Source organism: Carlito syrichta, unplaced genomic scaffold (genome assembly GCF_000164805.1).
Source record: "Carlito syrichta isolate Samal-C Ts95f unplaced genomic scaffold, Tarsius_syrichta-2.0.1 Scaffold290399, whole genome shotgun sequence".
Taxonomy (NCBI): domain Eukaryota; kingdom Metazoa; phylum Chordata; class Mammalia; order Primates; family Tarsiidae; genus Carlito; species Carlito syrichta.
In genome coordinates, this window is record NW_007234495.1 from 409,174 (window position 1) to 434,571 (window position 25,398).

General features: G+C 40.0%; 1 protein-coding gene across 2 annotated transcripts in view; it reads right to left on the reverse strand.

Annotated features, from left to right (window-relative positions):
* Positions 1 to 25,398, reverse strand: part of LOC103256596 (transcription factor COE1) — a 410,447-nt gene that overhangs the window by 31,522 nt on the left and 353,527 nt on the right. For both annotated transcript variants that reach the window (XM_021710589.1, XM_008054427.2), the window contains exon 10: positions 6,523 to 6,611. In XM_021710589.1, the coding sequence (XP_021566264.1) occupies positions 6,523 to 6,611 (89 nt within the window). The remainder of the gene's footprint in view (positions 1 to 6,522; positions 6,612 to 25,398) is intronic.

Sequence of the window (25,398 nt, forward strand, 5' to 3'; positions counted from 1 at the left end):
TTATATTTAAGGATGTTGCTGCCTACTTCCATTACTTTAAGGTACTCTTAATTAGCCTGGTGTTTGAAATGACTAATCCCCATGTACAGGAAGAGCAGCTTCATGGAGACTGGGGTTTTCAAATGCCAGTGAAGGAGAAGCTACCATGAGGATTTGCCGCCTCTGTAGTTCTAAGCCTCGAGTTTTCTTCACGGTGGGCTGGCTACACAGCACCAGCAGAGTAGTGTGCTTGCCAGAGCAACTATAGAGCTTGACGTTCACTGCATTTTCTAGACCCACTCAAAGGGTCTACAATCCAACCTTCCCACAGTCCAGCCCCTGGCATCCACTTCCCTTATAATCTGCAACTGCTACCTGGCCACACTGGCACCTCAATCCCCATCTCCCTGGCTTCTTTAGTGACACCTGCTGGAATAAACAACAACCCTTTGCTCCTTGGACAAATAGAACTGCTCCTCTTCCTTCCCCTTTGAGGGCAGTTATAGGCAAGCACTTAAAATACTGTGATCACTTACAGTAGATTAGAATTTTTTATTGGTGCCGTGTTGCTATAACAACACGAAGACAGCAGATGACTTAAGCTAAGCTTGCAAAGCAAAAGGCTGCTGCTCATCTGGCAGTTAAAATGAATACAGTTCATTTCACAAGTTTCCCATATGGACTCTTAGTGTATGGTAATGAGGAGACCATATGGTGAGAGAAAATGCACTGAGAACAATTGGGTTCCACTGGCTGAGTGGGAAGCTGGGAGAGAAAACCCGGGTGAGAGATTCTGGTGTGCTTTCTGGTTCAAGGTTTGGTTGGGGTTTATTGGGGATGGTTGTTTTCCATAGGGGTTTCGCGTTTCTTAATCCGTTCCTTAATATGTCGGCTGTGCGAAATGACAAACATCTTGCAAATTTTGCAATATCATTCATCATAAACTGTCAGCAGTGTTTGCAAATCTGACTTGCAAGATCTTTTAAATGTGTTGTTCTTAAAAGGCAACAGTACTAAGTTTTTAGACAAAGTGCAGGAAAATTTAAGCACTTCTGACAAGCAGAAACATTAACAGTAATCATTTTTAAAACACTCGCATCTTTTGCCTGCATGTTTAGCTGTAAATAATGCTAGAATGTATAAAAGCTTTAAAGTAAAAATGTAATAAATACTTTTTTATTATGTTTCATAAAGGATAAAAAATGCTTTGAGCCATGTCTATATGTTATTTATACATGTGAACGTATAGAGATGAATTCGCATTCTACTCTCTGCTAACCAGATTGGAAACCTGGGAGGACAGCTTGAAAAAGGCTCTAAAGTCAATTCTGTACTATACATGCTTCATAAAAGATGAATATAAATGCATTAGTTAGACACGGTGAGCTAAATTAGAAGGTCAGGCAGGGCTGGGAGGGCTGAAAAATCACACAACCAATGAGTGTAATTACTCTTTTTTAAGTCTATTAAGTGGTGTTGTTCTATCAAGGCTCAGGGGTATAGGACACGAAGAACAAGATAAAGTAATGTGTATTTATTACTCCCACTGGATCAATTTACCAGATATTTTCAGCTCCATAAAGCAAAATACACAAATGCATCCTTTGTTACTTTTCTCAAACTGCTCTAATTTCTCTAAAAGAGGGACTGGTTCTTGGAGAAAAAGCGTTTGCCCCGAGAAGGTCCCTACACCAACCCTCTCTGTGATGGAGTGAGAGAAAATTGGTGAGGATCTCTGTAAGATGGGGACAGGTGTCTGCACCGGAGTGGGGAGAGAAGCTAAACACATCAAGGCAGAATTATTTGAGTTTTTGTATCTCAGGCAAAAGTGGGACCCCCAATGTAGGGGAAGAAGTGAGATTTTTGTGGCAGAGGACCTGGGTTTGAATCTGAGTTTTTGGTCACTTGTGAGCTGTGACATCATAGCACATCACCAGACCTCTGGGGACTCTGACTCTTCATCTGTGAAATGGGGAATTCCCACCATACAGAGATTAGTGGCCCCCACTTACTAGAGTCTTGCTTTATGTCAGGAATACCTCTTAGCATAAATTATCTCATTAATGCCTAGCAACAATGCAGCTGCTTTACAAAGGAGAAACTGAGGCTTGGAAGGTTGAGTAGTGTGCTCCAAGTAGTGGATCTGTCTCCAAAACCCATGTCTGTCTGACTTGAGAGCTCACTCTCTTGGCTCTACACTCTTCAAAAACCTTCGTAATGCAGTGTTAGGTGCTCAGTAGGCCTGAATTAACCATTTCCTTGCTTCCCAGAATTCACAGCTAACATAAGGAATGCCAGCTAAGCTTCAGGTCTGCTCTCACTGCCTTTGGGCTAAGACTCAATGACCACTCAAGAAGATAATTGACAAACCGAAAGGGGGCGGAGACACCTCTGGCCTTCAAAACAGAGAGAGGTCCTTGCTCCATGTTTCTGGATTGCATCATTGCATCCAGCAGCATCCCAGAATTTCTAATAGACTGTAGATCCCTCCCTCCCCACACCTCTAAATTATAAGAACAGTCAATCCTGACCCCAAGCCAGTTACATATTTCTCCCCCTTCTGCCAGGATCCACAGAGGAAGGCAAAACTATATGAAACAGAAGAGAATGCTATGATTTAAAAACTTTAGGCTGCTCTTCTCTGTGTGTATATGAAAAAGGAAACCAAAAAACATCTGGGGTTAGTATAATTATAGTCTTTTAAATTTGTGTGTATAGCAACTATCACTGATGGTGACTTACAGGGAAAAAATAATTTAGAGAAAGCTCTGCCCACTCCTGTTTTCCCATTTGGTAAGTGGAAATGATGTCTGCCTCCTCAGCTTCTCCCATAAGAGGGACTCCAGTAAAACAAAGCATGTCCAAGTTTTTTGAAAAAGCCCAGGCCTGTACACAAAGGCATATTATTATGGAAAGCTGTCTTCTTGGTCTTTGGAGCAGTTTCACTTGAAAGAATATGTGGGTGGTTGTATGAATCTAGCTTTGTCTATTCACAAACACATGGGTTTAATAAAGTGGAGTTTGTTTTTTAAGGTGTGTGGTCCACAGCTCACTGAAACACTCCTGTTTGCAAACACTGACCACGATTCTGAGAAAGGTGGAGCCCATTTTTATCCCCCCAACAATGAACAGCAAGAGTATAAATCTCCTAAGTCTACAGGAATACCTTGTGCCAGCTCTATCTGCCCCTTCCTGACCCTGCCCTTGAACTCTGCTCCACCTTAACATTCAGAGCCAAGAAGACAGCCGCTCTGCTCTGAGTCACACTGAGGCTTCCTGGGGTGGGCTCCGATCAGCCCTTGCATGGTCAAGTGGCTAGATGCAAGCGGTGGAGTGTTTCCTTAACACACAAATCCATTGTGTCCTTGATTACTCTTCCCAAACCCAGGAAAAAAGAACTGGAAATTTCACCATCAGGCCACCAAGGACAGGACAAAGTGACACGTGCCTATGCTATTTGTTTAACATTTCTGAACATAATGTGCAACCATAAAAATGTTTTCAAAAGTAAGTACACAAAACTCAACTCAAGATTCCTATTTCTCTCTTTTCCCTATGAATAAGAAAAGTACTGCTTGGCTTCCTTAGACCTCAACCAGTAAACCAGATCTGTCTTCTATTTTTCAATAAATATTTTTAGAGCGGTAACGATGGGCTGATGCTATGCCACAGGCACCCATGGGATTAACTTTTTTTTTTTTTTTTTTTTTGAGTTGGAGTTTCACTCCGTCGCCCAGACTGGAGTGCAGTGGCCACTCCCGGCCACCGCAGCCTCGACCTGCTGGGCCCTGGCGATCCTTCCGCCTCAGCCTTCCAAGTAGCCGGAATTACAGACATGTGCTACCATGCCCGGCTGATTTTTGATTTACTGTAGAGATGAGGTCTCGCCAAGTTGCCCAGGCGGGTCTCGAACCCGTGGGCTCAGGTAATCCACTCATCTCAGCCTCCCAAAGGCGTGGGATTACAGGCTGAGCCGAGCCCGGCTGGGATTAACTTTCTTTATCCTTACATGACCCCCATGAAGTCAGCATGATTATCATCCCCATTTTTAGATGAAGAAACAGAGGCACAAAAGAAAAATTACATACTCAACTGCCACCGGGATTAGGATTTCTTAATCTGCAGAGATTAGATGGAAGAGGTCTCTGAAGGAAGCATCCCACTCTCACTCAACTGGTCAATAATCATAGCTACATTTTGTTGAGTGCTAAATAACTGATTAAAATAACAACCCGGCAGGGTAGAAAATATCACCATGCCCATTTGACAGATAAGGAAACCAAGAAACAGACGTAAAGAATGTTGAGCTAGGTACATAGCTAGGAAGTGGCCAAGCTCTGAGTTCCACCTTGCCCAATCTGACTACTCAGCATCTCCAGTGGATTCCAGAGATCAATGCTAATCATATAGCGTGGAGATGGTCCCCAAATGGGAAAAATTTGGTTTTTGTACCCATGCCTTTGTTCTAGCACGAAGACAGCTAAGACACTAACCATTATGCAGACACTCACGCTTTATATTACTGTTCTATAACATGACCAGTTGGCCCCTTAGATCTGCATGAGAGCTATGTTCTATTTTTTTTTTTTTTTTTTTGAGTTGGTGTCTCACTCTGTTGCCCAGGCTGGAGTGCCATGGCATGCTCATGGCCACTTCAGAGTTGACCTGCTGGGCTCCGGAGATCCTTCCACCTCAGACTTCCAAGTAGCCAGAACTATAGGCATGCGCTACCACACCTGGCTAATTTTTGATTTATTGTAGAGACAAGGTCTTGCAAGTTGCCCGGACTGGTCTCAAACCCGCAGGCTCAGGCAATCCACTCACCTTGGTCTCCCAAAGTGCTGGGATTACAGGCTGAGCCACCGAGCCTGGCTCATACATTCCTACTAGACAGAGTAACCTAATGGCGAATTTCTCCACAGAAAGCTATACCATGGGAAAGGTATAGCTACTGTCACTGCTTATTATTAAAATTAGATTATTCTTATTTAATATATTAATATTTACATCAACATGCTATATAATATATTAATATTAATTATATATTCGTGTTGATTACATGTGATTGCAATTAATTATATGTGATTAATCCATTAGATTAATACTTATATTTAATAAAGTAAATAAAATGACAATCTTTTGGTTATGATTTGTTGTGTTTGGCAATCTCTTACTTAATGTTATTTACTACATTAAATAATCTATAGATTATAGTCAGGGTGGATGGGGGAAAGGGAAGGACAGCACTTCAGAGGAAGTGAGCCTGTCCTGGGAAGCTGAACACTGAGACTGAAGGCCAGTAGTTCTTCCCTAGAGGTCAAGGTAGAGGATAGCAGGTAGCGCCCCTCCTTTCCTTGCTCTTCACACCTGTGTATTGGCCTGAGGGGTGGCTTTCCCCTGGACAGGGCCTGTTCTAACAGGTGGCCCTACCTATAGGAGCAGCCAGCAAACAGGGGGGATCTGGTGATGAACTGATCCCCCAGAAGGTTTGAAAAGCCAGAAATGATGACAACTTGCATTTTACAAGTGTTTTATGAGGATACACGGACCTAGAAATGACAGGTCTCTAGAATACTACGGCAAGGAAAGGGCCTCACAACTATTCATTTAATTCCATAGTTTTCACTTGTGTGACAAATGAAATTTTGGTTAGCTGTCAGTAAGCGGTGACAGTAGCTCGGTTAACTTTGTACTATAAATTTCCTTAGCATTGTGCTGCTCTCTTCTCTGAGTCGTCACAGAATGTTGGTTGTACTTTTGTTAAATGTCCTGTTTTTGGTTGATTCGTTGTGTTTGGCCAGATCTCCCACGTGGAGCCAAGTACAGAGATTGGACTATCCCCAACTTTCACAACAGGTATGCATTGGTCAACAAGGGTCAATTTCCTTCTTTCTGCATCAGCAATTAGATGACATATTGCTGAATGACAAATAATACTCTGTCTTAAATTTTTGTTTAATTTCTCACATGTTTGTGTCTTATATCCCAACTGGGTAGGATGTCTCAGGAGGAGAGGGGCTGTCTTCTTTGCCCAGCCTTAAGATCTACCAATATGTCTTACTTTGAGCTCTAGCTATTCTCATCTTGACGAGGATAAGTACAGATCCTCATGCAGGTAGAAATTCAGTGTTCTTTTTTTCCTTTTGAGAATTGGCACGATGTAGTGATTAAACAAATTCTAGAGCCATTCTGAACAGGTTTGAATCTCAGTTTACCAATTTACTTGCCGTGTAACCTTGGGCAAATTATTTTCTCTCTCTTTCCTTCATTATTTTCTTCTCTAAAACCGGAGTTGCAACAGCACCAAGCTCAGAGGCTATTTAGAGGATAAAATAGTATGTGTGAAACTAAGCACAGCATTACCCGGCATGTAAGTGCTTGTTACTTTTACTACTGCATACCATACCTAATAGTAGCAAATGCACAAAGCACAAGAATACGAGTTGCTTATCTACGAACTAATTCTTATCACAGCAGAGTTTTCTGAAAACTGCTCAAGTTCCAATTTTCAGAGACCATAACCCAAAGAAGAGGTATCCTGACCTTTGGCAAACGCTCAGGGTCTCCAGGGTGCCGGGGGATGACCTTCTGTAACCGCTGGAAACCGTAATCAATGGTGGGCTCATTGAGCGCTGCAATGAAGAAGTCACACAATCAGAACATTGTCAGGAAAGAAAGCAGAACATGATTTGCAATACTGAAGGTGTGGAAACAACCAGGAAACCCAAAGTTTAATTGATATCTTTGAATTCAATCATCAAATGATCACAGGAATGGTCCCTTTGCTGATTATTTCTCTCATCTACTTCTGGTATTTACCACGATGGGGAGTGACTCGCCCACAAGAACAACAGAAGAAAGGTCTTGAATGGTGCTCCTCTGGCCAAATCCTATATTCCTTACATTGTCATAAGCAGGAAGTAAAATAGTATTTGGTGTGAGGTTTTAGGATTCATGTTAGTTAAGTAGCTCAGGAAAAAACACTCAAGAGCTTGACTGGGGGTATCTACACCTTGTAAACAGTGGAGAATTTAAAGTACCTGCTTAACTGCAAAATCCCTAGTGGACCTCAGCTGATACACTATCTCAGCACCCTGCTATGGAATTAGGATGGCAAGGGCAGAGCAGAGTGGGCAGGAGTGAACCTTCCATGGGTGAAAGACCTACTCTTGAGAGAGTCTGCAAAGAGATGGTTACTGAAAACTCCGGTGATTCAAAGTCCTCACATCTAAAATGACAGAGCCATTTGCTGACACTACTATTATTTCACAAGAAGAGACCAAACTCTATAGAGTACTGGCTTAGAGCTGCTGAGTCTCTAGGAAGAATTCTTAAGACTGCAAGAAAGACAAAGCTGTAACATTTGGAGACAATGGGCCCTGCTGTACCCATAATGACCACACACTCTTCAAAGCATCCTTAAATTAAGCACAATGTAAGGTGGACTCTGGTTTATCACTTTCAAAATTTCTCCTTGGATGTAAAATACCTTCAGCCTGTCTCACTGGACAAAATGCTAAATGAGGCCATTCCAATCCCCTACGCCTACCAACATCCTCCATATCCCCAGATACTCTAAGTATTGGGTGGGTGTTTTTTAAAATTTCCTTTCTTTTTTTTTTTTTAGTAACAAAGTGCTCAACCACATATTTTCTCCCATACTGAATAAAAAGACAGTCTTTGTAGTTCTGACATTCAGCTATACATTAGAAAACAAGTTGCCACATGCTTTACTTAAAATGCATTTCCATTAACCTAAATTTTAAAAGTAAGATTCATACTAGTACAACTTTAAAAAACTGTATTAAATTCAAATAGGTCCCAAGGCTAATGGAAGCAATTTGTATACCAACCCAAACTGACTGGCCCACTTTTCAAAATACAGGTATGATAATCTTGTGGTTTTAAAAGGACATTTAAATTGAAAGACTGTGAATTTAGTACATAATTATACCAATAGAACCCTTTAACTTGTCAACTTGTAAATCTAAAAGGCTATCAATCATTTCTAAAGAGGAAATAAACCTTAAAATTCCTTGATTGACAGTGCTTACTTTTTATGTAAGAAAAAAAAAAGAGGGGAAAAAAAAGCTGCATAAAGTGGCCAGAAATCCATTTACAAAAGTACATTGTTTTACATAGGTGAGTAAAAAGCCAATAATTACACCTCCAAAAGAGACATAAATCAGAATAAGTACTTTTTCCTCACTTGTATATTTTAAGTTGGAGTGAACTTCAGGTAACTTTTTATTAAAAAGAGTTTTTTTTCTCCAAATGCAATGCTTATTGAAGTCTTTAATAGAGTAGCATTTTCATTTAAGATAATGTAATCATTTTTGCAAATATGAGATTTAGCCAACCCTCTCCCCCCTTTCTAAACAGTAAACTTTCAAACTGTCTCTTGTGGAAATTAACTAAAATTACACCCAGGTGTACCAAATCTCTCTATCTATACTAGTATATGAGTTAAGGCACAATATTTATTATTCCTCCCATTTTATGAATTACTTTTTAAACCCTTGAGAAGAATTCTTTTTTCAAATTAGACTTGTAGAGAAAAAGCCATAGAGTTCTTTAGTCAGGGAAGCTGTTACTCGTAAAATCCACAGTATTTAATCAAGAAATGCATAAGAGAGACAGGAATGAGCACCAAGGTTTAAGTTATTTATCATATCCATCCCCCACCCATAATGTTAATTGCCAACAAAAATGTTTAACTCTAGATAGTAACTTTAGATAATTAAATGTATCATCCTAATATCTGAAAATATAATTCAGCATCCTGAAAATTCTAATTCTTGGTTTTATTTTTCAGTCTAAGCCACCAATAAAATTTGAATTGTTGACCCACCTCTCCAATCATTTGCATAATGAATTTCTATAGTGTCTAGAAACCCATGGTTGTTAATTGAATGACTATCTGATATATTGAGGGAGGGTATGTTTTTCTGGCTATACAGCCAATTCACAGGAGCATGACTGATACATAATATCCACAATTAAAAGAACCAATTCAAATATCATATGGAACTAATAGCTAAGGAGCTGAGGAGAAGTCATTCTGCTGCCACAAAGAGTAATTGAATTAGACATATTAAACCCATTATTCAAAGAAAAATAAGCATCTACTCTATGGAAGTATATCATGAGAGAGGAAATATTCAAAATCGCAAGGCAAAAGCTTTATATTTCTTTCCTATGCCATTATGATTGCTTTCCACTTACATTTTTAAATATGTTAACCTGCCTTCAATATAGGTATTGAATATTATAATGGAAAGGTCCAGCACTGTGGAGAAAGCTAACATTAAAGATAGGCCAGACAAAGTCATTGTCCTAGATTCAAAAGGAAACTGATGATGAAAAAACCGTTACTGAGTGGGAGGGGCTATCTCAAAAAGATTTTCTTTAAAAAAACAAAACCTAGCCCCCTAAAAAAAAAAAATTAAGTATTTTGAAAGGCAGGGAATGGTTAAATTATGGCACTGCCATGGTATGAAATCCAAGGCAGTCCTCAAGAGCAACGTTGTAGAAAAAAAATTTACTCCCTCCACACACACATATATAGATGTACAGATATACTGCTAGGTTAAAAAGCAGATTGCAAGAGCATATGTACAATATGGTTACTTTTTTAAACAATATGTATGAAATAAAGGAAAAGCGTCTGTGTATAAATGGCCAAACAGTAGTTGTCTCTAAGTAGTGAGTCTTAAAGTGCTTTTCTTCCTCCTCTTTGTGCTGTAGGTTTTCTACATTTTCTACAATGAACACATATTACTTTTATAATCAGAGAAAAGAGTTGAGAGCAAGAGATTGTTGCCGAGATGGAATTTGACCTGCTTGTATAAAGTAATGACATAAGAAACTATGCTTTAAAAGGGGTCTGTATACCATTTAATAACCTTGCGTAGGTTATTACAGACCATAAGAAAAATAAGTAGTATACTTTTGACCAGTTGTATAAATATGTGACTATTCATAAACTCGCTGAAAATCAACAGAGAGGGTAGTGGGGAGGAATCATAAAGAATGGTATATTTATTTCATCAGTGGGGGTTGTCGTACCTTAGGGACATACATCTACCCTGCAAGAATGTAATATAAAGTTAATCCTTCAACAAAGTGACCTCATTGTATTCAGGCGAAGGGCTCAGGGGGCACCAGAAGAAATGGGACTAATCAATTTTTTCCCCCTTAAACTTGGGACAATTCCGAGAATCTGGTAGAGAAGGGGAGGGAAACCACTTAATTGGGCATAATTAACCACAAATAAAGAAGCATGAGCATCTTAGGTTGGAAAAAGAAAAACAGATGAAACTGTAAACTGCAAAAGGAATGGAATGAGAACAGCTTGTGTGGCCCTGCTGCCACACTCCCAGTCCACACTCTCTGAAAAGGGTTTGAGAGGGTGTCACCCTAAACCACTTAGGGGTGGTGACCGGGTATGGGAGGATCACAGGTTTAGCAAAATCCGTTATCCCATATGGAAAAGCCTCGATGTTTAAACCAGCAGGATACAATGGAACCAACATATGCATCTTAAAAATCCAAAAGATATTAAATGATCCATGTATTCAGTAATCATTTTTAGTGCCTGCCATATGCTCAGGGGCAGTATTTGTAGGAATGTTTTGTGTCACAACACCATAAGCCCTTACAAACAAACTTTCTGAAAGGTACACATAGTCCAACCCAAAAGGACAGATGGAATATTCTGATTGCAGAATTGGGAGGCGGCGCTGCCTCTCACAGCTGGGCTTCCCTCCTGCTCAGGAATCCATTTTCTTGTCCTCATTTACTGTAGCTACATATTGACTGAATAAGCTTTGTATGACCAGAACCCTTCCGTCTTGACCCAGCACCCGGGTTCAAGCCCATAAGGAAAAAGTCTCAATAGAGACTGGTTCAGAGTAAAATGTTACCAGTTTCCTTTAGGAGAGTCTGAGATAGTCAGATTGATAAGGAACATTAAACTGTAGTTTGCTTTATCATTGTCTCTCCAAAAACCATTTATAAGCAGTCCCAAAACAAAGCCAAATAAAATGGTTTGATTTTTCTTTTTAACTGTTTAATTAACTTTCACTTTTTCAAAAGCAGTAGCTTTGATGCAGTTGAAACACCACCTGTGTAGACTGTTCATCCTAGCAGTGTCCTTTCCCCATCATGGCTGTGGGCGAGAGAATCCTTCTGAAACCTCACAGAGGCATCTGCCCTGCAAGCTTGCTCTCCTGTTAGGGAGCATTTGCTTTTTATGCATTTACAGGAATGTTTCAGACGTGCCTCAGTACACTCAGTACACATAAGGTTATACAGAACTATTATCTCCAATGTCCAAACATTCATGCAGCATGAAGTGCTAAATGCAAAGAAAATCTAGATAACACAACTAGACTTTATGTGCTAATACTAATCACAGGATAACAAAAACCAATTTAAAACATCTAGTAATAAAGAAATTCTAACCAAATATATATGTGGCCTTTTTAGACCATTAGTCTCTTTTTCTTTTTCAAAGAAGTCTAATCCACAAACGTATCAAATAAAGGAGATTCTCCTCAAGGGGACTTATTTGCAAATTAAAATCATGTAGTCAAGAAGGATGCATCCTCAGTTATGAAAATTGATCTTTCTTTTTTCAGAGTTTCCTTTTGAAGAAATCACTCCTCCATCCTCCTTAACTTGTGAATACTTATTCCTGGAAACAATAGAAATAAGAGGTTGAAGAGTTCTGTTCAAAAACACTGGGGGGAAAGCACTTTGAGTGCCATTCCAGCATTCACTCAGAGTTCCCTGCTTTTATAGCTCACCGACTCACTGCGGTGCTTTAACATATTTCTGGGGTTTTAATTTCCTTTTTTTAATGGTTGTGTGACATGATGTCATTTTGACTGGAAAGAAAAAGAAATGCAGATATTAGAGAGGCAATATTAATATTCTATTGCCATTTAATGTCCAAACAAATATCTAGACTCTACGCCAAGTAATAAATAAAACCTCATAGCAGAGGCAATGATAAAACTAGCACCTGGGTCTCCAAGCTTCCCTGGTGACTACTCTATATTTGAACTTAAGAAGTAACAGCAGAGTATTTCCCTTCGAGGCAGATCCATTCTGGGCATGAGAGTTATTACATACGTGTTAGGCAGAGCCTTTTTGTTCCATAATGGCCCCATATTTCCCTCAGTCACTAAATTAACAACCAGAGGTAAACAATAAAACAGCAAGTTATCTTCACTAACCTATCTTGAAGACTGACTTTAAAATCTATAAACCGAAAAATCAACCAGAAACCCAAACAAGAGCCAAAAATATGGTTCCTGAGGAAACTGGTTGCATTTCCAGTCATTGGGGTATTTCATTACCTGCCCAGATGTTGAGTGCACAAGTAGGAGGCCATGTTGTCTCTTCCGTGGAAGAGACAGATACACTTCCTTAGTAACCTAATACCAAATCCCTGGCATGGGGAGCTCCTGCTTTCCTGTGAAAAGCTTCTACAGCCTGAAGCCCCTGCCACAGAGTGAGGGAGGCTCACAAGAGCTCCAGAAGCAGGTTTACCGAACCGCAGAAAGCTGTGACCTTCTGCAAAAGAGAGTGTGTCAAGACAAAGCCACCACAGGCAGAACTGTCCAAGTTGAAAAAAAGTTCCAAACTACCTTTGAACATGCCCTGCCTTCTTATTTGGAGTCTTCAAACCTCTTGATGTGTAGCAACAACTTTGAGATTCAAAAATCCAGTGAAGGAAGTCATGCCTCCCTCTACCACAGGCATAGTCAGAGGCATTAGGCATCTTGTGTGGCTACGTCCTCTTTACAAAGATGCAGCCAGGGAACATGCAAAGGGCTGAAAACTGTCAGCTGGAAAGCCAAGACCCCAGGAGAACGAAACAATGCAGGGGCCTCAGACAGACGGAGATGGAAGACACTGAGGCCTGTAGTTTGGGATGCAAAGAACTTGCATATATTTGGAAACCAAATATTATTATTTCAAGAAACCAAAGTAATCAAGAGGAGGAAGAAACACTTAAGAGTGACTTGCTTGTGTTTTTCAAAATTGCTTTACTGTTTTTCTAAATATAAAAGTAATATATTCTTATAACATAAAAATTTTTAAAGGGGTGAACCCCAATACCCCCACTCATCTATAAGCTCTATTTATATTTGAGTGTGTGTGCTTTCAGATATGTTCAAAATATTGTTTTATATAAATATAGATTATATACATCTTTATAGTCACCTCATCATTTTTTATGGTGATAGTATAATATAGTATCATATATCATAATAATTGGACATAATTTGTGTAACAAATTGTCTATTAATGGGAATGTAGGTTTATCCCCCCAAATAATCACATACTTAATGAACACACTCAGGATAAATTTCTGGATAAAAGAATATGCACATTTTGATATATATATTTCCTAATTATTTTTCATAAAATTTATGCCAGTTTACATTTTGACAGATTATTTTCAAAGGCATCTGTAAAAGAAAACTAATTATTAAGATTTTGCATCTTGAAGTCAATTATCTTTTAAGTTATAAAGACCTCTGAAGACTGTTGATGGTAACAGTCACAGTGATTCCTTGTAGAGGTGTCATTTTAAACATACCCTGAGGTCATATAAGACTCTTTTCCCAGTAATGGCAAAGAGCTTTATAGAGATTATCTCACTGATTCCTACAGTATGCCCTTGACATAAATGTTAACGATTACTGCTTCCAATTCAAAGGTGGGAAACTGAGGCATAGAAAGAGCTGGTTACATAAATTGGACACAGAAGACTCATTATTATTTTTTTGCAGTGCTTTGCTTACTTATTCCAAGATGACTATTTTAATATTGATGAACCTCAATTTGCAGCACAATGACAAGTGCTGCTACCAAATCAATTAGGCTGCCTTTTTTTTTAACTAAATATCTGTGAAACAAAATTCCAGCGCTAACAGGAATCTTGGTGCCCAGACTCTTGACTGTATATACATGAGCAAGTCACTTGATGGCCTGACTTCTTTACTTAGAGCTTACCATGTCAACACACACAAAGTTGTCAAGGAGGCCACCCTGGTATTTTAAACTTGTCCCACAAATGATCAAGAATCTGTGTTTTTGTTCTGTCTCATCAAATTCTCCTTCTAGGCTAAGCCCATAAGGAGCTCTCTAAGGCTGATCTGTCTTTTAAGAAAAAAAAACACACCCAGCACTTTGGGAAGCTGAAGTGAGAGGATTGCCTGAGCCTAGGGGTTTGAGACTAGCTTAGGCAACTTGACGAGACCTTGTCTCTACAATAAATCAAAAAATAAGCCGGGCATGGTGGTGTGTGCCTGTAGTTCCAGTTACTTGGAAGGCTGAGGTAAAGGATCACCTGAGCCCAGCAGGTAGAGGCTACAGTGGCCATGAGCGTGTCACGGCACTCCAACCTGGCGACAGAATGAGACTCCAACTCAAAAAATAAAAAAAAGAAAAAAAGAAAAAGGCACATATAATGCTGTCTCTGATATACATTAAAGCAATTTATTTCAAACCACAATCAGTTGTTTTTTTCTAGAAGATTCTTGGTGGGAAGTTACTGACAGAAGTGGAACATCTCTTCATAAACAGACCCCTTCCTGCCCTGGAGGGCTATGCTCTATCTAAAAATGAGAAGTAGGTGAACCTACAATAATTAGGAGAAACTGTACTGCTAATTGTAATAAAGTTGATGAGAAAAACTGCCCCTGTTATTGTATATGACGTGCTCTGAACAGCTTGGCCTTCCAGGAGTCTTAATTTAGATCCAAATTTGATTCAACTTCAAAACTAAAATTAAATCCCTCGAGCAAACAGAAGCTTAATCTTTATGGTATTTTTGTTTTGGTTTGTTTTTCGGCCTTTCAATCTTTTTTATTTTGGATTTTTTTAAAATTTGGATCATTTATGATTAGGTTTCAAAGCCAAATCTGCTCCTTTGAATGAGAAGAGAATGATTTTCGCTGTGTAATAGATGATGGTGTTCAAATATTGAAGGCCAACATACTCTGTCTTTCTTTCTTAATGTTTAAGGATAAATCCATAATTCTCTTTCCTACTGGCATATCTTCTGATATAACAAGAGTAGTATTACTTCTGTAATTGTTCTTCACATTTCTTCCCAAAGAGTTTTGACAAGAACTCTTATCGAGGGGGTAAAATCACCCAGCCTGTCTGATAAACATGTTTTCTTACATTCCCACCCCAGCGAGTGCTGTGACACCGTACTTTTATCATCCAGTGTGTGTTCAGAATGAGCTTAGAACAGCAATTGCCGGGAATAGGCAGGCGATAAACCGCATTGATTTAACACATCTTGTTTTCAATCATGCTTGGATTTTCTGAGCACGCATTTTTCCTGTACTCCGGCTTGTAGCTTTTATCTGACGAGCTGATCCCTTTTCACTGGAAAATGAAAAGGTCGCACAATAAGACACGGTTTACTGGAACTTGAACACGCACCAGGGAAAGTATTTTAGATAAATACTGTCAGACATAGTGGAGCTGAATTTCAACAACACAATTGCTAAACAACAATACTTATTACTCTCCTAGAACAAGCCTACCAACGGATAAGGGCTCTCAGCAGGGGACAGCACCGAGTCAGGCTCCAAAGCTAAGAAGTCCTCCTCTGAGCCTCACGCTAACCAAGCACTGTGTTCTGGGCTGAGGTCCTGCTTGTGATTATTAATATCACGGTTTTATGAGACAACTCAAAAATGACTTCCACTGTTCATAGAGTCGTTTGCTGTCAACCAGTGGACAGGCTTCAGAAGAGTTGGATAATGAAGTTACAGTGGAACTCTGCATACAGTCAGATGGGGGGGAGGAGAACAAATCCCAAGAATAGAAAAATAAAAGTAACTCCAAATAACCCATTAATTCCACTAATAAGACAGGAAAGTACATGTGACCGGGAGATATCAGAGGATTAAATGATTAATTGGTAACATTTTAATGGAGTCAAAGGGTCCTTATAACAAGTATGCAACAGAGAGAGCTACAATGGCCTTGCAGATAAGCTTAGAAGTTTTTATCAGCCTAAACTCCAACCTAAATGGCATCTTGATTTAAAATAAGTGAAGTCAGCTTTCTTCAGTATTGACCCAACCTAAATGATTATTGTTGCCACATGTCATTATCCCAAGACTCAGCCAGAAAGTCTCTTCCACCTGAACCTTGGAACTAGAACCTTTCCTTTGAGCCTTAACACATGTTCTGCTTATACTTTTATTCACTGTCTACTCTGGAGCATCTCAAACTTTTTCTGCTCAAAGTACCTTGGGCATCTCAGCAATTTTTTCCAAAGCATCCCTAAGCCAAAAGAAAAGCCCCAAAATTCTGTTTATGTAAATAAATTTTTTTTTTTTTTTTTTTTGTAAAGATGGCGTCTCACTATGTTGCCTACACTGGTCTTGAACACCCAGACTCAAGCAATCCTGCTTCTGCCTCCAGAATAGCCAGGACCATTCTGCATGCTAATTTTTAAAAACTTTTTTTTTGGTAGAGACAGGGACTCACTATGTTGTCAAGGCTAGTTTAGAATTCCTGGGCTCAAATGATCCTCCTACGTTGGCCCAATTCTATTTATTAACTATTTAGGTGCAAATAGCTTAATATTTATGTCCTAACACCTTAGTAACAATTAAAAACAATATAAAGAAATTAAAAGAAAAATTACAGAATATTTTATTTTTATTTTTTTAAATAATCACAATAACTTACTAATGGAATGTGTGTTCCTATTGGGATAACACAACTTTGCAAGCCTCAGAATCTGACTGAACACTCTCACCCTCATTTTCTGTTCCACATTGGTGTTCACATGGCACTTCCTTTTAGCCATAACAAAAACTGCTGGAAATCAGCTCTACAAAGTTTGACACTGTCAAAAGGATGCAGGGCAATCTAATGTTGACCTTTGAACTACCTTGAATTAGTAGTTTGTATAGTAACTGACAGACTTAAAGTATCACTGTTTTCCTCAAATTTAAAAGATTGCACAGTAGCTCTGTGAGCTTGCCGGGAAACCTTTGTGCAGAAGCTTAGGAAACACAGATCTATTCAGAAGCTTAGAATTAAGCAGAACGATGAATTATATTCATTCACGTATATCATTTCTTCTAATAATAATCATGATTATAACAGCAGCAGCAGCTCACACTTCCTGAGGACTTACTATGTACCAAGCACTTTATACGGATTAACCTATTAAACCTTCACAACAGCCCTACAAGGAGGTACTATTATTATTCCCATTTTACAGAGGAGAAAACTGAGGCTTAGAGGAGTTAAGTCCTTTGCCTAAATCCATAAGCTAATGTATGAAGGGGCAGAAATTCCAACACAGGCAGTCTAACTTCAGAGCCCTGCTTTGAACCTCTTTGTTAGACAGCCAAGTTAGGATAAACAAGGGGTCTCCAGAGCAGGTCTTTAAGATGTTTGGCTTCCAGGACTTTCCTGATGCCTTTCCTGCTCTCCTTATACTCTTCTCTATACACTCTGTGTTGCTCCTTTTCTTCGTCTCCACTTACATCCCATGAAAGCCTTTGTCGCCTACTCCAGAACACACTGGACTTTTATTTTCCCAACAGCAAACTCTTCTTCCCTTTGTCCCAACCCTTTTGGAGTAAGACACAGCTAGACTGCATCCAGGCTACATCACTGACCAAATATGTGTCTTTGGAAAAGTCACCAGCATTCTTTAAGTCCTCCTCATCTGTAAAGTCATGATTTAATGTGATACTATCTATACAGTAATTGGCACATAAATACTCAACAGGCAATCATTACTATTATTAAAAGAATACCCACCAAGTGCTAGAAATTGGGGCAGGTGTGAGGAATACGGGATTAATTAGCCATATTTACACATTCTCACTCTCAAGGAAATCCAGAGTCTAGAGGGGCAGAAAGACACCAACAGAACTGTAAAACAATACGATAAAAATGACAACTGAGGAAGCTGAATTCCGGAGAACACTGGGTGTGTCTTGCTTGTCCCTGGGGCTTAACCTGTTCTCCTTCCTTTAAGCTAACTTAAATGACAATTCAAAGAATTCTACCACCTCTGATTCTGAAATATTACCCTGAGATTGAGCTCTATCCAGAGTAGGGCACAACCGCTTTAAAACAATTTAAGTTCTGTGAACAAATGGGAACATAAAAATAGGTGGAAGGTATCTAATTGAGATGCAATTCATTTCTAGACTCAGGATCTTTTTTATTCTTTAATTAAACAAAAGTAGATGCTTGTTGTATACAAGGCCCTGTGCTTAAGAAGATGAAACGAAAGAGAAGTACAATAGGTCCAGTGTCCTGTGCATCTCCAGGACACTGGAGATGATTCAGTTTGAAAAACTCTCCCAACATTGTGCTGTGCCCTTGGGGAAACACACAGTCCAGTGGAGAGACCGGCCTGTAATTGGCTACCCCCAAAAGATACAAAATTGTACCACCACTAATGTGCTAACAGTACACTACACAAAAGGGGAAATACTAATTCTCTGTAGTGGAGTCAAGGAAATATTTAGCAATGAGGTCATATTTGAGCAGGATGTGGAAGGATAAATAGGATTTTCCTACCGAAAAGGGCCAGAAAAGCATCCCAGCAAAAGGCACAGCGTGAGCAAAGGCAGAGAGATAAAAAAGGTATGTTCAAGTGAGACTGAATACTCCATCTTGGGGAGAACATAGCCTATATGTTGAGAGGTGTTGGTGGTTAACCATGCATAACAGTATTGGCCCTGAGTGCCTTGCTAAGAGGAGGTAGGCAACAGGAAGTTATTTAAGGTTTTTTTCCTATTGTAGGAGTGGCATAATCTAATCTCTAGTTCAAAGTGATAACTATAGGAATCTAACAAAGGATGAATTTTAAAGTCAACACTATAGCAACATTCCAAATGGAAAATTAAAGCCCAACTAAACACAGGGTAGTTATAGAGGAAAAGGTAGATTTCAGAGATATTTTAGAATAAAATTTACATGACTTCAGTAGCATGTTAGATGTGAGGGGTTAGGAGAAATGGAGGATGGCTGACACTACCAAGGTATCTGGCTGGGTCGATGTCTGGCTCTTTAGCAGGAAAAAAACTATATATGTAAGAAAAAAATCATAAGTTCAATTTCAGACATGCTGAATTTTAGATGCTGGTAGAACATCCAGGTAAAAATGTTTAGTAGACAGTTGGAAATAAAGGACAGAAGCTCAGGAAGAAGATCAATGATGGAGTTGATGCTAAGGGTAACACCAAGAAACAGGTAATGGCAAAACCATTCGTGTGAGAAGAGAACCCAGGACAGACAACACCATGGGAGACACAGTTAAGGAATTGGTTAGAGAATGATTCAGAGACAAAAATGGATAAAAGGCAGGTCAAAATGGTTTAGAAAGAATACAAGGAGAAGATAATGTCACTGAAAACAAATGAGAAACTGAGAATGGAAGGGGTTGTCAGCACCATCTAGTGTAGTTGGGTAATCAACCAGCAGCAGTGTGAGGAGATGTAAAAGTAACCAAATCTGTACACTTGGAAGTTGTTAACATAAATAACAAGCACAATTTTAGAATTCTTGTGAATGCTTTAAACTTAAAACTCTGGTTTTCTTTAGTTTCATTTCAATAATGCCCATACAAAATTCTGAACATAAGTAAGTGGTTAACAAACTTGTTTGCCCAGCTGTAGCTTAGCTTAGCTTATTATAAGAGGCATAATGGAGAGATCAGTCCCAGATCACTCCTCAGCCCTAAAGAAAAGTGTAGAACTCCAGGTGCCCCAAGACAAAAGCTATGATGTTCACATTGAAGAGTTGTGATAAGGGCTCTATAGTTCATCTTTAGATCTGGTTAATTTCTGTTAGTATAGTTGGAGGAGTGAAAATGAGGAGATTTCCATGGCTCTTGATTTTTTTTTGCTCCCATTCCTGATACCTGACTTTTAAAAAAGTGGATGGAACCAAGTTGACAATGTAAAGCACTCCAATGAGGTTCTATTTCTTCTAGCCCACCCCAGATTTGGACTTGTGATCTGTGGAGGAATGGGTCTCCTTGTCACAGAATATTGACAAAATACAGTGTATATGTAAACAGAATTTAATCTTCTCCTTTGGATGTTGGTGGTCTTAATATTGGTCCCCGGCGTCTTACAATCAATAGATGTTTAGTTAAGCAATTCACTTGTTTTGGAGTTACAGTTATTGTGTGGGCAATGGGTATGTGGCCACTTCCGCAATAACCCCATGTCTCCTGACGGAGTGAACATTACAATCACATATTTGTTGCTATTAGCTCGTGAGATGTTGGAAACCAATTTTGAAAAGCAAGTAATAAAGCACCACATAAAAAATAATGGTGTAATTACTTCTTGGTCAGGTAAAACCTACTGTGACGATAAAAACCAAAGGGAACACCAAGCATCGTAAGTGGGTTTGCCGTAAATTTGACACTGGTTCTGACCTTCAGCAAGGAAAAGGCTTGAACCCACCCACCTAAGCCAGGTAAACAGAAGAGTCTTTGTGTTGTAGATCTTTACCACATCTCTGTGTAAAAGCATTTTTATGAACTTATCTCATTAATGCCTATGTCAACTCTCATGAGCTCAGGACGCTAGAGCAGCCACTAAATTACTGACCCAAAGGCTTTCAAATTCTCATGTATATTTAGGCCCCAAAGAAAGGGGGTCTAAAAACTGTATATGAGAGCAATCACCACGTGGACATCATCTAAGAAGGAGAAGGGCTTCTGACTGGAACATGACCACAATGTCCAGAAAGTGGTGAAGACAATGCTGGCTGTTGCTATCAACGGCAAGCAAACACCCTGGTGATCCACTCACATAAACAGCAGGAACCAATCAGGCTCTGTCATCAGCCTTTCAAGCCCAAGTGCATGGGTGGGTGGGTATAGGCATGGAAGAGAGGCTTAGCCAAAGATATGCCAAGAACTTTTAAGGATGGCCACAGCACAGTCCATACCAAGGGCATCATGATTAAGTTTTTATTACTGCTGCCTTGGGTTATTTCCAGCTTTGAGGAAGACTTGTAGTTAATATCTCTGCTCAGCCTGTTGCAAATGTCTCCCCTTAAGGACATGTTCCATGTGCACACTTTATGACAGGATGCTGTTGGAGGGCAGCATTTGTCACAGCCCAGGAATGAAGCAACAGCAGGCTTATTTTTACTAGTAGAAGTGACTTCTGTACATTAAATTCTCAATGACAGCGACTTGAATGGAGATATAAGAACTCTTGTGCACTGATGGTTGGCTAGAAATGTGTAGAAGTAAGAAGCAGCAGCTTTCTGGAGGGCTAATTGGCTGTGTGTGGGTGGAGAGGATGAAAGACTAAGCTTAAACCGGGTTCGGTGGCTCAGCCTGTAATCCCATGCCTTTGGGAGGCTGAGGTGAGTGGATTGCCTGAGCCCGCGGGTTCGAGACCTGCCTGGGCAGCGAGACCTCATCTCTACAATAAATCAAAAAATCAGCCGGGCATGGTAGCGCATGCCTGTAATTCTGGCTACTTGGAAGGCGGGGGCGGAAGGATCGCCAGAGTTCAGCAGGTCAAGGCTGCGGTGGCCAGGAGCGGCCACTGCACTCCAGAGTCTGGGCGACAGAGTGAGACTCCAACTCAAAAAAAAAAAAAGAAAGAAAGACTAAGCTTAGAGACTGGATCTTCATTAAGCTCAGAGGCATCTCCAAAAGTGGCCACACGAACTATTTTTTCCAAGTGGGCAAAGGCCCACATCAGTCTTGTCGGTCGTCTTTGTTACAGGAAGACATTCTGCCTGCTATGACTCCTCTGGGCCTCTTTTTCCTTCTAACTGGAATCAGAGACCCAAGTTCCCCAAACTGAATCTTCCACTTCTCTCTCTACTGATAGGTGCAATAGACTGCTTAAAACGAACAAGGAAAGAGAAGTGACCCTCCTTATATACTTTTTTTCTACAATCTTCCTGCTCCTATTGATGGCTGCTCAATTTAGAGGAAATGAAAATACATATTTAGCTCCATCTGTGGAATTCACTTTGCCTGAGGCCACCGTGTCAGATATTGTTGCTGGCTTTTTCAGAGCTGGGATATAACTGCAGGGGCAGAGATCGGCTTGATAAACTGCTGACCTATTCCCGAATGGAAAATTTTTGTGATTATATTGGGACAATAGGTGCTATGACCCTTTAAGGACAAAATCAAACATAGTGGATTGCATTTTTCAAAAGCTACCAAAACAACTTTTAGATACAAATACATCCTTCTAAGTCTCCCTCCTAACTCTGAAATTAACAACTTGATCTTGATGTGGTCAGGTAGAGGGCCAAATGTACATCCATTCAATCAACTTCAGAACTTTATTGTTGCAATTTTTTTTCCTCTTTACAGCAAACACAACTGAGTTTGGAGAGCCTGAGTGATGGCTGCAAGATCAAGCAGCTAGTTAACAGATGAATCATGACTAAAGCTCAAATGCAGAACCCAACCTACCCCAGGTCCTCTGCATCCTTCCTCCGTGTAAGCCTGATTTGAAATAAAAAGGATCACTTGTTGAGAAGTAATACTGAGTCTTTTGCTTTTTGTCCTTCAACACCCCAAAAGGTAGGTATTCCTATTTCACAGATGAGAAAACTGAGACTGCTAGTTTGTCAGTAATGGAGTGGGAGGCAAAGAAAAGATATGTGACTGAATTGCACCTATGGAAAAAGACATCATACCTACCCTTCAGGCAACATCTTCCTATGCATTATCCAATGCCTATAACCGCTGGCCATTTCAAAACCAAATGGCCCGGCCATTTTGTAAAACGAACACTGATTGCAAAAAAAAAAAAACAAAAACCAACAAAGGTTCCCAGGACCCTGAAAGTATCACGGAGCATGTCTACAAAGTGTTCACATTTTGAAAAAACCATTGCCAAACTGTCATTTAAATTCTGTTTTACAAAAACCCCTGAGATTAAAAACAATATGTTCTGACCTGGTGCGGTGGCTCACGCCTGTAATCTCAGTACTTGGGGAAGCCGAAGTGAGAGGATTGCCTGAGCCCAAGGGTTCCAGAACAGCCTGGGCAACTTGGAGAGACCTCGTCTCTACAATAAATTTAAAAAAAATTTGGCCAGGCATGGTGGTGTGTGGCTGTAGTTCCAGCTACTTGGAAGGCTAAGGTGAAAGGATCACTTGAGCCCAGTGGGCCAAGGTTGTGGTGGCTGTGAGTGTGCCATCGCACTCCAGCCTGGGTGACAGAGTGAGAATCCTACTCCAAAAAAAAAAAAAAAGACAGAGAGAGAAACCAATATATTATTCTGACTGTACCTAAATTCTTAAGATAAGAACTGTAGCTCCCTGATGCACACACACAGTTACTATGTGCCAGGAATGGTGCTAAGCATTACATTATAAATTACTCATCCTTAGCTGTCTCTGTGAAGTCGATTCTGTTACCATCATTTTATCAGATAAGGAAAGACCCTGAGAAGGATCGAGAGGTGATGGATCTTGCCGAAGTTTCACAGCAGTAAGAGCTGAACCAGGATTTAGACTTAGGCAGTCTGTCTCCATTGCCTGCCTGCTTCTTTCCGATGGACAGCCCCTGTGGAAGTATTTAACTAATACATTGGATGGGGTGATGTTATCTTTCCCTTCAGGGAAACAGAAAAAACAAATAATAAAAGATACCTAATGCAAAAATACCTGGCTCCAACTTGAAAAATATCAGTGTTTACCCACATATGCTGTATAAAGACTGACTCAGGAAAGATATATGTTTAAAAAGGGAAACCTCCCCAAATGGATCACACTTAAGCATAAAACCATTTTTCTGTGAGGTTTATGGTGATGATGTCAGTGCAGAAAAAGATAAGAAATGACACATACTTCTCCATTTTACTCTTCCAGCTTATTTAATCTCACCTGGCAAGTTGTGCTTAATCAAGTAACCTGAAAATTGTATGGAATCTTGAAGCAGCTCCGAATAACATGGGTGGAATTCTGATATGCTTTCTTTCATTAACTGCTCATACCCCAGAAATGAGAATAAAGCCTCTCTTCCTGGGGAGTCTTTTAACTGAAAAACTCTTCTTAATTGAATGCACACATCAGTTAGCTATCTTTGGATTCACAAACCATTAATGTCCCATTTTCACAGAGTGTCTTGTCTTCTTTCTGGCTTTTCTGAAGGCTGGCACTCTCGGGGCTGTGCTTAAAGGAATGTGAGATTCAGCAGGAACGTGGAGGGGACAGGAGAGAAAGGAAGTGGGTATATTAAGCAGCCGTCTTCACAACCAAACGAGTGTTCTGGGCCTGAGGAGCAAGCGTGGCAAATAATGCTGCCCTTGCAAAATTGACATCCTCCCATCACTGCTCTGAGTCAATTGCAAGGGAATCACAAATAATGCCACTCTGCCCTCCAAATACCAGTTAAGCAGGCTTCAGATGGGCCTACTGAGGGAAGACGAGGCTAGCAAATAGAGCCTCGCAGATGTAAAAGGATGGTATACTAATGAAAAAGGGGGGAAGAAAACTAATTGCAAGTTTTCCTCTTGAAATCTTTGGTTTGTTTTGGAAGTTCCACTTCTCTTTTTCTCTCCAGAGTGGAAAGACCTAAGCAGGGGTTTGAGGTGTGTCCCCAAAACAGTCTTGTCAAGTTGTGTCCCATAGCATGGCAAGTCCCCATGGAGAGAGCCGAGATTAACTGCCCTTCTATGCCAGGACAAGCAAGTCTCTCGAGGAAGAATTTTACCAACTGTGCCTCCTACTGAGCATGTGGCCTCTTAAAGTCCTAAGTGTGTGAAACTATGTATTTCTGTGATGAAGATGTCATCATCACAATTCGACTTTACAAAAGATAGAAACGTAAGTTCCTTCTGCGTTTGGAGAAACCCTTGGTTCCTATCGTCCCCCAAATTTTTAATGTCACAGAAATATTGGAAACCCATTTCCTAAAATATGCAATGCCATCTCTTTAGTCATCCTGCTTTTCCTTTGGAAATAAACTCAGAATCTAACAGTGTTCCCCTTGGCCAAGATTCTAAAGCCAACAGTGACTATAATTCCGTAAACACATAGATTTCTGACCTGCTGACCTTGGGCATGACCTTGGGACCTGAGTGTAGAAGGCACCAAATCTATTCATGTGAATCCCAGACCAACCATGCTACAGTGAAATCTACACTTGGTAGGAAATGGTGTGAAGGTGAATGCTGGTACATCTGGTAGCGATGCCATTAGTTGTGATGTAAGCCAATAAGTTCCCATAGAGTTTAGGATTTGGGGAAAATATATAATAGCTTTACATGAGCTTTACACTGAATAACAGTAGTTTCAGTTTCCTTTTTGTGGCAGAAATATTTTCTTGGCTGCAGGGCTAAGCATATCAACAAGGGAGGCTGGGCATGCTATTTGTCTGAATTTCCATAGCCTACC